Genomic DNA, 15354 nt, shown 5'->3' with positions numbered 1-15354 from the left:
ACGTGTTTTATTGTGAAAATGAGAAATTGCTGCGGATCTATGGTTTGAAGGAACGTAGGATTGCAACTTGCAGATAGGCAGGTCCTGGAATTGCAAATGTTCCGAAATTATTTGTCACGATCAGCGTTACCACTTACTAATAGTCAACTTCGAATTTCACTTACTAATAGTCAACTTCGAATTTCAGGAATCATAACATGCTTCAAACGATCAAAAGATGACATGTTCTATCATCTGCAAGGGTAGGAAAGTATTGTGATTCACGGAATATTGCATGAACAATTATGTTGGCAAACTTTTTTTGCCATAGAAAAGCATGACGTTCAGTCGTTTACCACTAGCAAGTTGATCCCCCCCCCCCCCCTTTTCTTAAAATATCCTCTGTAACTTTCTTTGTAAAACGAACCTCAGAAACGAACACAGTTGGTGATTGCATCACATATGCCATTGCGAGAGTGACAACGATTTTAGGCGCAAGTCCACCCTCTAAAAAGATTATAGAGGATACTCTTCAATACATGCAAGTTATTGTTATCAGCCATGGTATAGTATTGTGATATTCAGCAAGCAAAATCTGCATGCTGTCACACATGATCCATAACATTCTAATTTTTGTGCAAAGCTCTTTCAGACATTTCAGGCATAGTTCAATAAAGGAATTGACAGTTTAGACACAGGTGACCAAACATTAACAGAAATTCATTGCCATTAGGAAGTTTAGCATCCCTTGAGCCATTTACTCCTACTGTTTCTGAACACATATGGGGCTATCACAACAAAACACAAAATATCGATGCTCACTCATCTCTGTTATCCTCAAAACAAAAGGAGAGACCCAGAAAAGCCAAGCACAGAGCTCCACTGGAAGACAACTCAGGAAGAAAATAGCAACATTATAACGCAATCACAAAATGTTATTTAGACAATGCTGATTCTACTAGCATGACAAACTTCAAAGTTAGAAATTAATAGATGGTCACATAGATGGCGGGCATTATTATCCCACCGCTCCACGAGAATTGGTGTTGTTTGGAATGATTTTAAGTACAAGTCCACCCTCAAAGTATTGAATAAGAAATTCTTCAATAGATGCAAGTTATTATCAGTTATGGTATATTGTGATATTCAGCAAACAAAATTTGCAGAGTTATATGTAACCCATAACATTCTAATTTATGTGCAAGCTTTCAGACATTTCAGGCATAGTTCACTAAAGGCATTGACAATTTAGACACAGGTGATCAAACATTAACAGAAATTCATTGCCATTAGGAAGTTTAGCATACTTGAACAAATTTACTACAACTGTTCTTCAATTCATATGGTCTATCACAAAGCACAAAATATTGATGCTCACTCATTTGTGGCCCTCAAAAACAAAAGGAGAGACCAAGAAAAGCCAAGTACAGAGCTCCCCCTGGAATGCAACTCAGGAAGAAAATAGCCAACATTGTAAAGCAATCACAAAATGTTAGACAATGCTGATTCTATTAGCATGGCAAGCTTCAAAATTAGAAATTAAAATAGATGGTCACATAGATGGCAGACATTATTATCCCATGGCTCCACGAGAATTGGAATGGTAGAATTTAGAAGGATTGAGCTATCTTGTGATTTTTTATATATATAAAACTACTGTGTTTGAAAGGAGCCCCACATAAACAACAAAATATCAGGAAATCCTCAAATATTCCGCATGATTCCACGGCATTTAGCCTTTGCTTAGACAAAAGGAACCATTCATCCACATGATAAATTTCCACAGGCACATCATTTGAATGAAAAGTGACAATGCACAGCTGAACCATCATATATTCTTCTCTACTATTTAAACAGTGATAAGTCGACATACTCTTCATACATTCATGCTAAATTAATTCAAAACAATATAAGGTAGTAATTTTAACACTAAATCTCGTCAAGAGACTCAATATATTCAGCACAACTTCGCAAAGTGATACATCGATCCAAAATATAGGTAAACAAGTAGTAGATCTGTAGCTACGGATTGCAGAATGATGAATTAGAGAACAAATGTGATATAGATCCAACGAGATCAGATCCAGATCAATTACAGAGTAACGCGAAACACTCGAGCCAAAGAAGCCTACCAGATCTCGTCGCCCGCCGCCGCCTCAAACCCTAGATCCGGGCGCCCCGAGGAAGGACAGGAGACCCTGGGCCGCGCTGTTGCCGCTGGCGGCGTCAGCGTCGTCGAGGAAGAGGTCCTCGGGCATGCGGCACGCGCCGTGGACGGCGACGATGGCCCCGCCGACGAGCAGCCCGGAGATGATGAGCGACGCGACGGAGGTGAAGAAGAAGGCCACGAACGACGCGACGACGAGGCCGAGCAGCGTCTCGCGGTCGGAGAAGGTGCGACCGAAGAGGACGACGGGCTGGTCGGAGCCGCGGAAGAGGTAGAGGAAGCACCAGGCGGCGAGGAGGCCGAGGAGGACGAGGAGCGAGAAGGGGTGCGCGAGGAGGGACGCCCCGAGCGCGAAGGCCACCACGGCGGCGTAGTTGACGCGGAAGTAGGCGAGGTTGCGGCGGAGGCGGGAGGTGGCGTCGGAGAGGGAGTCCGGCCGCGAGAACGCCGAGCGGTCGACCAGCTCCGTCCACGGCCGCCGGTCGGACAGCGAGCGCCGCGCCGAGTCGGAGAGCTTGCTCAGGAAGAGCCGGAACGCCGGGGTTGCGATCGGCGCGTCAGATCCCACGGCGGTGGCGGCCGGGGACGACCCCGCGGCTGCCGGGTTGGTCACCGGGAGGAGCGGCGGCGGCGTCGGTGCTGAGGAGGCCATGGCGATGCGGAGCGGAGAGAAGGGAATCGATCGGGGAAAAAGGCTTCTCTCTCGGCTCTCGCGGTTGCGGTTGCGGTACGGTGGTTGCTTTGCTTTCTCTTCTTCTCTCCGCGTTGAGTTGCCTGCTCTTATGCAGGGGCTGTTTGGTTGGTGGCCTCAATTTGCCACACCAATTTTTAGACGTGCCACAATTTTTTAGGCTAGTGTTTGGTTGCGTGCCGCAGTTGAGTCAAGCCACACTTTACTAGCACATTGACCCACACGTCATACTCTTATTTGCTAGCCAAAGTTTGGCATAGTTGTGGCCACACTTTGTGTGGCTTGCCACAGTTATGGCAAATCGAGCTATGGCAAAGTTAGCCTCCATCCAAACAGTCCCGCAGTCTTGGGTTTTTCCTCTGTCGTGTACTTGTGTCAATGACGGTGGGCACAATGTAAACACCGGGTCCACATGTCATAGGTAGACCCCTCTTCTTCATGTTCTGTTGATGAGGCCCCGGGTTTGTTGGGATGAACGCTTCTTTGCTGGTGGACCGTGGAACTGGTCCATATGTAGCTGTCCGTGACGGCCATGTGAACATTTGTTGGGTCGGCCCGGCCCAGCCTGGCCTGAATTTTCCTAAGCTTGGGCCTTGACTTTTTTGTGTAAGGAATAACTTGTCAACGAATCTAATTCTCATCCTTTAACAGAAAAACCAGATACAACTAGATACAACAAGTCCCTCAACTATTAAAAACCAGTGCAAATGAGGTCCCTCGCTGATTTGGACAGCGGTTTTGACTGACGTGGTGACTACGTAGCTAATTTGACTCGGTCTTCATCTAACGTGGCATTGACGTGGCAATTCGATCCAGAAAAATAATAAAGCCGTGGGACCCCATATCAATTTCACATGCAAATTAATAAAAAAATGGTGGGGGTCCACGTGGGCCCCACCGTCTATCCGCAGGGTGGCGTTACTTGTCGCGCCGAAGTCACATTGGCCAAGGGAGAGTAGCTGCATCATGTTGCAGCTGCCGAAGAGACCAGCAATCGCGTCCTCCTCGAAGCCGAAGGTTTTGCAAGGTGAGGCTGGTGAGGCACCTGAACGGGGCCGGGTAAGCGTCGAAGAGTGACTGGAAGCGTTGTCCGAAGAGGCGCCTCTGTTCGAGGGTCGCGGCGCCGGCAGCGACCCGATCGGTCCACATGTCCATCTCAAGGCTCTCCAGGCTGCTGTTGCTGCCGTCAAGGAGGAGGTCGTCGACGGCGCGGGCGACGGCGTGCAGCAGGTAAGGCTCCGCGATGAGGAAGCTGAGGGACACGCTCTTGATGGCTCTCTCCGCGCTTGGAGCCAACAACCACCTTGTCGCGTTAGCATACGCCGACATGATCCGGTGTCTGTCGTCCGACGAGGAGGAGTCGCCATGGTCATGCGGCATGAAGTCTGCGACATCGATGTCAAGCCTATGGGAGAGCAGATGAGGGACGCGCCTCTACCGCCGGGAGAGGACGCTCGCTCTGACAACGTCCCGCAGGCCTAGGCCTCCGACAATGACGTCGTCTGGGAGCGTGCTAAGCCCATCTTGACCACCATCTTTGCCGCTTTCGAGAAATGCCGTCGTCATCTCCCGATCGATCCGGAATTGAGGAGGACTTGAACTGAGTGATTATCCGCCCATCTGCCCTATAATAATTCACCGTTTCAATTTACTCATCTCTCATCCGTACACTTTTACATCTTACCAATGATGTATTCATCTATCCTATACCAATGATCTAAATTTTCTCCACTCCCTCTCCGCGTCGCACCTTCCCGTTCCCCGTTCCCTGTTCCCCTCTGCCCGCGTCCCTCTCCCGTCTCGCTCTCCTCTCTCTCTGAGGTTTTTCCTTGCATTTAAAAAGATAGTGTCTGCCTCTGTGCCACTAAAAAGTTCGAGCCTCCCTCTCTGTCATCGTCGAACTTTATCGTGTCCTCCACACCATTCCGTATGTTTTTGGTCGTAACGGTGGGTAACGGCGTAGCCAAATTACTTAGTTGCCCTTAGGCTTGAGAGGCCATTTGGTCCAATATGCTCTCTCCTAGCACTCTCCTCTCTCTCCCCTCAGATGCAGCAACAACAAAGGAGCGGGAGGGGAGAAGACGGCGGTGGCAGCATCGCTGCGACGATGACGATGACGGCGGCGACGACAGTGCTGGGCGACCCCGCTGCTCTCATCGTTCCCGTCCACGGCCGTCACCGGGTGTGTCCCCACCCGTGCAGGCCCGGAAGGTGGATGACGACGAGGCGCTCCTTCGCGTGCCCCCTCCTCCTCCTCTCCGCCCCAACCCCGTCGCTGTCCTTTCGCCGCGGGCCTAGCTCCGCGTCTCTCATCGCCGCGAGCGCCGACGCTGCCTCGTCGAATGCCTCCTCCCCCCGCCTACACCACCGACCGTTACGACGGCCATGAGACGGTGCAGGCAGAGGCGCAGCGCCGCCGCCGCGGGGGTCGACTTGGCCATGGGGCTAGCTGCTGGTGGTGGTCGCGGTCGGGCCGCTGCGAGGATCGGAGGGTATGGGCGTAGTGGTCGCCTTGGCGTCACGGGGAGGAGGGGGAAGGAGTGGTGGTGGTGGGGAGGAGAGGAGAGGAGAGGAGGAAGAGGATTGAAGAGAAGGGGTTAACGATGATCGGTGAGCAGCCGCGCGGTGAGGGCGACAGCGAGCAGCGAGCTACGAGGCACGGTGAGACGGCGGCATGACGCTAATATCTCAACGGAGAGAGGGGGATCGAGGGAGAAGAGAGAGAGAGAGTGATTGAAAGGGCACGAGCGATATTTTTCCTGTCTGAACCCACATGTCAGAGCTGCCAAACGGTTAAACCCAAACAGAACAGTGACAGGATGGTGTGGAGGGCATGATAATGGCACAATGGCAGACACCATCTTTTAATGGCACACATGTCAGAGCTGCCAAACGGTTAAATCTAAACAGAACAGTGACAGGATGGTGTGGAGGGCATGATAATGGCACAGTGGCAGACACTATTTTTTAGGGTGTGTTTGGTTCTTGGTCAAGATTGGATGGGATACGGCGGTCCATATTTTGCTAGATATGGCGGTCCAGTATTTTGTTTGGTTGTGTGAATATGGCGATCCAATTTTTTGTTTGGTTGTAGGGACAAAGGTGGATTTGGTGATCCAATTTTTTGTTTGGTTGGAGGAAGTATGGTGGATTTGTAGGTGTGGTCACCTCTCACTTGAGATGGTGAATATACCTCATCAAATTAATACATAATACACATTCCATTATAAATACACACTCCATTATAAATACACACTCCATTATAAATACACATAGAAAAAAAAAGAAAAAAGAAAAAAAAAAGCAGTGCCAGATCTGGGCTCGCCGACGCCGTTGGCAGCCTCCTCCTGCCGGCTTCCTCCCGCCGCCGGCCGCCTCCTCCCACCACCGCGGCTCGCCTCCTCCCGCCGCCGCCTTCCTCTCTCGTCACCTGTGCCGGCCGCCGAGCTCGTTGCCTCTCTCGCCGGCCGCCACGCTTGTCGCCCGCGCCGGCCCTCTCGCCGGCCGCCGAGCTCGTCGCCTCGCTCGCGTCGTGGTGGTGAGGGGTGACGCGAGTCACGCAACTCGCTTGCCCGGCTCGCCCGAGCCTCGGGCGGTTGCATCCGGCCAAATCGGCCAGATCCCTCTATCCAGCATCTGGAGAGAATATTCTCCTCTGGGCCGCCCTATCCCACTCTCGCCCAGCATCCAAACACCCTCCAAAAAGCGGCGGCTATGTCCTATCCGGTTATATCCCACCAACCAAACACACACAGGTGAAAAAACCTCTCTCCCTCTCGCACGCCCTCTCCTCTCGGTCGCCGCCACAGCAGCCCCGATCCACGCCGCTGCCGCCAGACGCGCCCTTCTCCTCCCTCGCACGCCGCACGCCTCACCCTCACCGCCACCCCGCCGCCGCCGATCTACACACTCGCCGCCCCCGCCTCCGCTCCCACACGCCCTTCTCGCCCCTCGCGCACCGATCTCCGCTGTAGTTCTCCGCGCCGCCCCCGCTCTCCACCGCCCGAACACAGTCGCTCGCCTCGCCGGTCTCCACTCCGCCTCGTCATCCACTTCCACTCGCCCACCGCCGAAAGGTACCGTACAGATATCATCCTCCTCCCCAATCAACCAAAATCATATAGGCATCATTTATGTTTTTCCATTTCCCCTTTTTCTTCACAAGACAATAAAAAAATGTTAAGTTCAGATTACATCTTATTTCCATTTTGTGATATAGGTTAGATGACTTGCACTACAGCTACATAAATTATTTCTGAACAAGTAATTTGTGATTACATCTAATTTCTGATACATATGATTCAGTTTCTTGAACCATTGATTTTTATTCTTGTCATCTCGAATTCTCCATCGATTATTTGATCTGCATGCAGTTATATATGTGCACGATATGTAAATCAATATATGGCAGGATCGATGCGTACACTCGATCGACTATTTGCAGAGACGTGTTTGCCTCGCACACAAGCATCCCAATGCAAATTAACTCAGCTTATCATTTTGATCTAACTATGCATTGATTATTTGGGGATTCCTGTTTTTCCTCATGATGTTGATGTTAAAAATAGGTCAGCGTCACTGGAATTTAGGCTTTCAATAAAGATCTCCTAAGGCATATCAAGGTGACTCTATAAACTGCATCTGTAGGTCCTCGATAAAATGCTGCCTACTCTATCTCCTGCTCTTTATTCCTCCTATTGATGTCAACAGGATGTGAGGACTACCATGTCAACAATGTTTCCATTTTGCGCATAAGATAGCATGTGAATTGTGCTTACATACGAGCTAAGATTTGACCTGTGATTTGTGTGAATGAACGCCAATTCATCTTTGAGAAACATTAAAGTGTACCTACAAAATCCTTCAATGCCTGACTTTGTGTTTATACAACTTGGACTGAAACAACACTTTTTTAAAAAACTGAAATGTCAAACGTTTCCTTGAGCTATGCCGTTTCTTGATAATGTAGTTCTGCCATATGAAGCCGTGCACTTTTGCCATATGAGGTTAACAAAATGATATCAGTGATTGCCTCCATCCAAATTCCTCTTTTGCTCGATTGGCTCATGTGATGTTAAGGATGAATTGGACATATTGTGGTCTACTGATCAGTTTGGATAAAAATATGTTGGCCTACTGTTTAGTTTGAAAAAAAAAAGTTCTTCTGATAATTTATTATTGAAACCTAATGATATTATATATTGTACAACAAGCTGATTCTGATATCTACTGTTTGAATTATTATTGGTCATTCTGAGTACAGGAGTAGATCTTCTGAATTCCAAGAGGGATCTTTGTAGCTCTCATTTTCTTTGTACTTTTATTTTGCAAGAGCTAACCTATGATCTATTACTGGGTTCATACTGAATCTCATCTTATCATTACGGCAATGTTGTTCATTTCCAATTCTTAAACTTGCTAATTTCTTTTCAAACTTTGGCGACATAATAGGCTCACGGGCAAGGGATCTCCCTCACAGATTCTTCAAGGAGGAGGGACTGCATACTCAGGTACACCATACATATAAGCAAACTAACTGAAATCTACACAAAAAATTAATTTTCTAACATCTGGTCGTCTGGGGTAGCAGCAAATTAAGAGCCATGTGAAATTAGTTGTCTCCTGCCGTTGTTGGTATCCAGGTCAAAAGATATAGTACAGGTTCACTCACGGGCTGCACTTTTCTTTCTCTCTCTCTCTCTCTCTCTCTCTCTCTTTTGGGGGCACTCATGCGATGGCTCAGTAGCCATAGCCACTCTTTTTTTAGGAAGAAGAAATTTTGTGTCTTGCTCCTAGTCACAAGGTAAACACAACATTACAAGATAACAGGATGTTTAATAGCCTTGGGTGCTTGCTTGGTTTTATTATTTTCAAATTTTAGTAGATTCATCAACTCCCCAAAAATTCTGAAAATCCCCACTATTTATTGGATCCAAGTACTTGGATCAAGAGAGTGACTGAACTTTTCCCTAAGCTGGCTGTAAAATGCAGTACAAACTGCACACACTTTTGTTGGCATCTTGGCTTCTACCAATGCTTCTTGTTGGAAGTGTTTGATGCAGAACTAGAGAATTTTTTCTTTGGCATTGTTGCAGATTATAATCAGCAAATATGAATTTCTTTTACTGGAAATCAGCAAATTTGAATTTAAGGTTTGGTTTTTCAAAAAAACAGTTGTCACTGTCATTCCTTTTAATTCTACGTGTGAATCTTAAATATATCGTATTATATGAGTGATCGTTCATACATATATCTTATCTTCTCTTTCTTTTTTTTCCATTATTGAGTATTGCCGTAGCGTGGTGCCGCCGCCCATCCTTGAGTATCCACCGTCACCGACTACCCTTCTCTGAGCGGGTGCAAATCCTGCCAATTGACCCCATCTCAGGTATTCACCCCCAACCCATCTAAATTTCATCTTTTCTGCCGCTAGGGCTTGCCCGTACAGGGAATTATGGGTTTCCTTCAATAAGTGAACAAGAATATGGTTTCAGTAAAAAAATGTTATCTTGCAAAGTTATTTCTTTGCAGCTAGCAGAGTAAATTCATGCAGTCATTTATGTTTTCTCTAGCAGAAGAATAAAATCCTACAAACTGTAAAATAATTTATAGGATGTAAGGCATTTAATACAAAGGAAATTCAGGTACACATATATGGAATTGTAGATTAATGGATCGATCTACCGTGCATATCTCTTATTTATTAACTTCCGCACATTTCTACCCATCATATATATCTTGTACATTAACTAATGTTATTGGCGCTCACATTTTTTTCCGCCAATGTGGCTTACATGTTTAGGTTCAAAGTTCATTTATATTACAAGAAAGAGAGCTCTGGTACAAATTAAATTCTTGTAGACCTCTCATGCTGGGATATGCCTAAACAGATCAATGATAGTAAATACCCCCTCCCCCACAAAACCCTGTTAGGCTTAATTATATTTCCTCAAATGCTTATCATTCAATTTCTGACTTCTGAAGGGCTGATCCTGACAGATGGCTACCTGGTAGCTGTAGCAGTACTTAAGTACAAAATGTTAAGAGTATAATCTATTTATATATATCTATTAATTTTTACGCCGTGAGCTCTTCAATCTGGATATTTCTGAGTTTCATCTATTTCTAATATTCAAATGACTGTAGTGGGCATCCGTAGCAAAGTATGATAACTAAGTCTGCCCGACACAACAACGTGATTCTGAGATTGACAAGGCTAACCCCATAGTCTTCTACACTATTTTTTTTTGGTGTGTTGTTTGTCAAAAAATAACTATGTGATCTGGTAGATGCACTTAATCTGAAGTTATGTGAACTTAATCTGAAGTTGTGCCCAAATACTGTGCAATAGTGCCGATACAGGAAACTCTTTTAGTAAATAGAACCATTAGCTGCTTCAATTTGGAGGAGTACATGTACTTTCCTATTATATGCTATCTAGCTTGACAAAAGACTAGATCTGCTATCTAAATTACTGGAACATATGCAGATAACAACTTTTTCTCCACACATCCGCATAATAATTTGTGCACCTTGCAGGTTGTCCAAAAAAAAAAAGAGTTGGAGAAACATATAGATCGAGTCTTGAATAAGAGAAACATTAACTAGGGAATTCATTTAGTTTTCTGACTGATGTATTCTTCGGTGGGAGGGAATAAAATTAAACAAGTATATATTGACGTACACACATATTAGCCATTGATATTGGGGTATGCACATACACACATAATGGCCATTGATATTGGTTTATGCACATACACACATAATAGCCATGACAGTATCACTCACTATCAACTGCATTTGAAGTTTAATTTCAGAATTATCTCATCTTATCATTACGGCGATGTTGGTCATTTCCAACTCTTAAGCTTGCTAAATAAAATGAAAAAAAAAACTTATCGGTACGGATCAAAGGTCTCCAATATAAGGCCCAGCTTCTTGCTAGGCCGCTTGGCCTGGCCTATACAAAACAAAAGCCTAAGACGCTCCCACCCTAAAAAGCCGCGTTCCCTTCAAGAAAGCGTAAAAGTTTGCGGCTGAAACTCCATGCTCGCTTTTGCTTCAGGAGAACGTAGAGCCATGCGGTTCCGTGTAGTATTCCTGTAGTCCACTCCTGCAATCCACCCGCCCTCTGTTTTGTCAAACTTCTCATCTCCCCTTCCCTTCCGCCGCCATGCTGCCGGCCGGTAGCCTCACCGACAAGCAGCTCCACTTCTTCGACGCCAATGGTAAGCGCCACCCACCGCTCATTCCCCTTCCCTCCTTCTCCGCACCATCTGGTCAGTGTCGCTCCCAGCAATCGGAGGCAGCGAATTGCCCAGCTAGAACTATGTACGAGGTGACCTAAATCCTTGTCGCGCGTGGGGGCTCTCGTTGGTCGCAGGGTACCTTGTGCTGGGGTCGTTCTCGAGCGCGGAGGAGGTGAAGGCAATGAGGGACCGCATGGCGGTGCTCATCGACGGCTTTGACGGCGCTGGCGACGTCTTCTCCACAAAGGATCATGTATGTCTCGATGGGGGAAGATATTATTTTCCCCTTTACTGAATAGCTTTCTCTGTATGCTTGTCGTATGTACATTATCCACAGGAGTAATTTCTAATCTCACTTCTAGATTTGATTGCCAGTGGCACACGCATCACGGTTTGAACTTAGTGTTACATTGTTTCCCAATGCAGCGGCAGGTGAAGAATGACTTTTTCTTCAAGAGTGCGGAGAATATCTCTTTCTTCTTTGAGGGTAAGTGAATTTCATCTCTTGGAGTTGTGGAGTTAATATTCAGTAACATTCATCAGTTATGCTATCTGAACAAGGAACTGGTTGGTAGTTAAAAAAAAACAAGAAGATAATGTGTAGTTAGTAGTTACAGACCTATTATTGTCGAACTGTTCTTCTGGTTCTGTTGTTGATTTACAATGGCAGCATGTGGAGGTTTACTTGGATTTGGATAGTGATTTATATTTTATATATTTTCCTGTTTCAATTACTCACAGAAAAGGCATTTGGAGATGATGGATGCTTGAAACAGGCAAAGGAACTTTCAATTAATAAAGTTGGGCACGGTCAGTATGCCAAGTAGAAATTGGTTATACATGTGTGTAGTTTGTAGAATGATTGATTGAGTCTTGCAAGATTATTGTGTTGTTCATGTTGCATGGGTTGGAACCAGATGCCACTTGCTATACAAGTTGTAAATTGTCTAGCAGGATGAGTTGTTGTGAGAAACAGTCGGGGATTTTCTTACTTAAATATAGAAGTCGAAAATTGTAATAGACTTCTCTGATTGCTCAAACAAATATTTACATTACATCTAGGCCAAAAGATAACAAAGCTACATCCTAAACAAGATTGCATTCGATCCAGAGGTGCTGGTGGAATAGTCTTATAACCACTCATGTAGCACTTTTGTGGATAATACTGTTCTTCTGAACATAAATTTTATTGTTCAACCTTGCTATTTCTGCTGTTTGCATTTCCATTAATCTGGGTTAAGACAAATTTTCTTGAGTTTGGTTTATTTTTGAATTTGCCTGTTTGGTTGCTATTTTCTAGTTAACGTTAGTTAGTATTTTCCATGCTTTGAAAAGCTTATATTGTTTGTATACTTGTATATTTATAACAATATATCTTGAGGTATTGCCATTCACTGCTCAGTAATTTTTGCAGCGTTACATGAACTTGACCCTGTGTTCAAAAAGTTCTCTTTTGGAGAGAATGTTTCCAGCCTATTCTCTTCTTTACGCTACAAAAGACCTGCAGTTATTCAATCTATGTACATCTTTAAGGTATCTTGATCAGTCTCTAGTTTCTTGTTGGCATTGACTACAACTTTTATTCCTTATTGGGTTAATTTATCCACAACTCAGCAACCAGGCATTGGTGGCGAGGTGGTGCCACACCAGGATAATACATTCCTATATACAAACCCTCCATCATGCACAGGGTTGTGGCTTGCACTCGAAGATGCGACAAAAACGAATGGTTGCCTATGGGCAATTCCTGGATCACATAAAAGTAGATTTTCGTACCAAATTATTTCATGTCAAGAATCCTCTTGTGGTTATCTGAGCTTCTGATTTGATTATCATTTGCAATGCTTTGCACCAGATGGTCTGAAAAGGCGAATGATCAGAGATGAAAATGATACTCATTTTGATCATCCTTCGCCAACCTATGATCTGAAAGAATTTGTGCCATTAGAAGTAAAGTCAGGTGATTTGGTGGTTATTCATGGAGATCTTGTACACCAGAGGTGAAGTTACCCTGTTATATTGCATAGCTTGCAATCAACTGCTTCATTTTTTTTACTAATATGTTTTAACTTTTTTTGACAGCTTTGAAAATCTTTCTCTGGTGTCAAGACATGCACTGAGCTTACATGTAATTGATACCGAAGGATGTGAATGGTCCAAACAAAACTGGTTAGTTTATTTTAACACTTTTGGAGAATTCAAAAGTTAAAATTCTTATTTGCTCTAGGTGGTCTTTGCATCACTTACTGTCCACAGTAGAAATCTAGAATTGCCTAGAAACAAGCTATTCTACTTCCAAGCTTGTCCTAAATTGCTCAAACCAAGCTACTTGCTTTAGACTGTATAATCTTATACTGCATAATCTTGTACTTGATACTGTATGATAGTTTTGGCGTAGCCTGTAACACAGGACACATATTGGTTACCTGTACCTGTATATGTTGAAACAAGGTATTGTGCCGCTGTTTGTATTTTTACGAATGGGAATGATGTTTTACTTTATCTTTCCTGTCAATCACTTACGAATGGGAATGATGTTTTGCTTTATCTTTCCTGTCAATCACTTAGAAACTCCGAAGACAGAAATTTATTGGTGTCCTTGTTTACGTCACTGTTAGCAGAAAAATTGTCGATAACAAGAACTCCATCTTAAACTTACCTGCTTGCTCTCAATTTTGAAGTGGATACTACACCAGTACACCTCATAAAACATCGTAAAATTATAGCTATCGATGTTTCATAAACTTTTCCACCTTTATTTAAATTTTGCTAACAGGCTTTTTTATGCTTGCTCAGGTTACAAAGGAAAATCCCACCTCAGCCACTTTATGAAAATTAGTACAAGCAGTTACCTATGTGTCAAATAAACGAGTGATGACCTAGAAGCAATGGTCAGACAATGTAAATACCTTGCTACTCTGTTTTCATGGATGTTTTTTATGGCAATAAATTTGGTGTACGATGTTGAGTAGCTATGCTTTTTTCCCCGTCTTCAGACACCAAGTCACACAACTACGTTGCTACTCTGTTTCCAGGGGTGGTATTTATGCCTAATAAAATCTATCTCCAGTTCTTAATGTTACCAAATGGCGACAGCAAATCAGCAATGCTCGTCATATTTTCAAACAGACACTGATTGTCTGATTAGCCCATTGTTCGGTGAATCGTGGAAGCGGAGCAACATTTCTTTAGATTTGTTTCCACTGCTGTTCTTGCCTGATTTTTACCATGTCGTCTGTAGCTGATCCTAGGAGCAAGCGGTCCAACTCCGGGAGTATCTGCCGTATGGTTGTTACAGTTCAACGGGACTAATAAACAGTATTGCAAGTTAGGCTGTTAACTAATCACATGGTCATAACATGTACTTCCTCCGTCAAAAAAAAATGCAAATCCTAGGTTTTCGTGTCCGTCTTGTATGAAATTTTTTTATAATTCGTATTTTTATTGTTGTTAGATGATAAAACATGATTAATACTTTGTGCGTGACTTGTTTTTTTTAATTTTTTTCATAATTTTTTCAAATAAGACGGACGGTCAAACGTTGGGCACGGAAACCAGGGTTTGTCTTTTTTTTTGGGTACGGATGGAGTATTATTGCATTCTCCTTAATAAACACAGCTCTCAACGACTCTGTGTTAAGAAATCATGCATAGTTTAAATACTGTGCATCAGGATATCCTCAATGTTTATGCAAAAATAAAGAGTAAGGTGAGCTCGTGTCAGATGCTACAGGACACTTAAAAAATGTGTAATTAGCTGGTAGACACCGCAAGAACACGAATTTGCTGTCGGACACAAAAAAAACTAGTAGTAATTAGCTATCGGACACTCGCTGCCTTGTTTTATTATTTCCAAAGGAATTGGAGAGAGATACTCATTAAAGACAAGTTTGCCCTTGGTCGACACACTGCAATGGCGAAGGTGGCCGGAGAAGGTGCAGAGCGAAGCGACAGCAGGCAGAGCCGACCGGCGGAGTGGTGGCGGGCGAAGTAGGCCGATGAAGCTTCTCGAGTTTGCGGTGGACGCGCTTGCGCTTCTCCTCCTCAGATTTGGTGGGTGCCTCGGTGGCGGCCCAACTCTGCAGCTCCTCGGTCTCCTTGAGCCGATGTGCCATCTCCGCCTCCCACACCCTCTGCGCCTCGTCCTTCCCATGGCTCCCTGGCCTCCTCGCCGCCTGCCCCATGCACTCGAGCACCTCCATCTCCTTGGCCTCCTTGAGCCACCGCGCCATCTCCGCCTCCCACTCCCTTTGATGCGGCGGTAGAGGA

The 15354-nt window shown here is 44.9% G+C and overlaps 2 protein-coding genes across 14 annotated transcripts; one reads left to right on the top strand and one right to left on the bottom strand.

The window, feature by feature from the left end:
• Nucleotides 1–1773: 1773 nt before the first annotated feature.
• On the bottom strand, nt 1774–2897 carry LOC4339088 (PRA1 family protein B2). Its single transcript, XM_015783855.3, has one exon. The coding sequence runs from the start codon at nt 2796–2798 to the stop codon at nt 2136–2138; it is 663 nt and encodes a 220-aa protein (XP_015639341.1). The 5' UTR covers nt 2799–2897; the 3' UTR covers nt 1774–2135.
• A 3669-nt stretch (nt 2898–6566) lies between these two features.
• LOC4339087 (phytanoyl-CoA dioxygenase 2-like) lies at nt 6567–14168 on the top strand. Of its 13 annotated transcripts, none has more exons than NM_001420540.1 (13): nt 6567–6913; nt 7406–7459; nt 8289–8347; nt 9125–9225; nt 10903–11065; nt 11221–11339; nt 11513–11573; nt 11828–11896; nt 12501–12619; nt 12701–12848; nt 12942–13086; nt 13169–13255; nt 13883–14168. In NM_001420540.1, the coding sequence occupies exons 5-13, from the start codon at nt 11011–11013 to the stop codon at nt 13923–13925; spliced, it is 846 nt and encodes a 281-aa protein (NP_001407469.1). In that variant the 5' UTR covers nt 6567–6913; nt 7406–7459; nt 8289–8347; nt 9125–9225; nt 10903–11010; the 3' UTR covers nt 13926–14168. The 13 variants fall into 13 exon arrangements, with proteins under 13 accessions (NP_001407469.1, NP_001407468.1, XP_066166367.1 ...); XM_066310270.1 differs by having other exon boundaries at nt 6595–6913; nt 7411–7459; nt 9136–9225; nt 11028–11065; nt 13883–14061; XM_015784498.3 differs by having other exon boundaries at nt 6595–6913; nt 7411–7459; nt 13883–14061.
• Nucleotides 14169–15354: the final 1186 nt, after the last annotated feature.

This window comes from Oryza sativa, chromosome 5 (assembly GCF_034140825.1).
Source record: "Oryza sativa Japonica Group chromosome 5, ASM3414082v1".
In the NCBI taxonomy this organism is placed as follows: domain Eukaryota; kingdom Viridiplantae; phylum Streptophyta; class Magnoliopsida; order Poales; family Poaceae; genus Oryza; species Oryza sativa.
Note: the sequence above shows the minus strand (reverse complement) of the source record. Positions and strands in the feature narration are given on the sequence as shown.

Bases quoted from the DNA above. Each gene is read 5' to 3' on its own strand.
- LOC4339088 (XM_015783855.3), bottom strand. From the start codon at position 2,798: ATGGCCTCCTCAGCACCGACGCCGCCGCCGCTCCTCCCGGTGACCAAC.
- LOC4339087 (NM_001420539.1), top strand. From the start codon at position 11,011: ATGCTGCCGGCCGGTAGCCTCACCGACAAGCAGCTCCACTTCTTCGAC. The intron at 11,897-12,500 runs GTCAGTATGCCA...TAATTTTTGCAG, and splicing joins AATTAATAAAGTTGGGCACG to CGTTACATGAACTTGACCCT. The intron at 12,849-12,941 runs GTAGATTTTCGT...GCTTTGCACCAG, and splicing joins AATTCCTGGATCACATAAAA to ATGGTCTGAAAAGGCGAATG.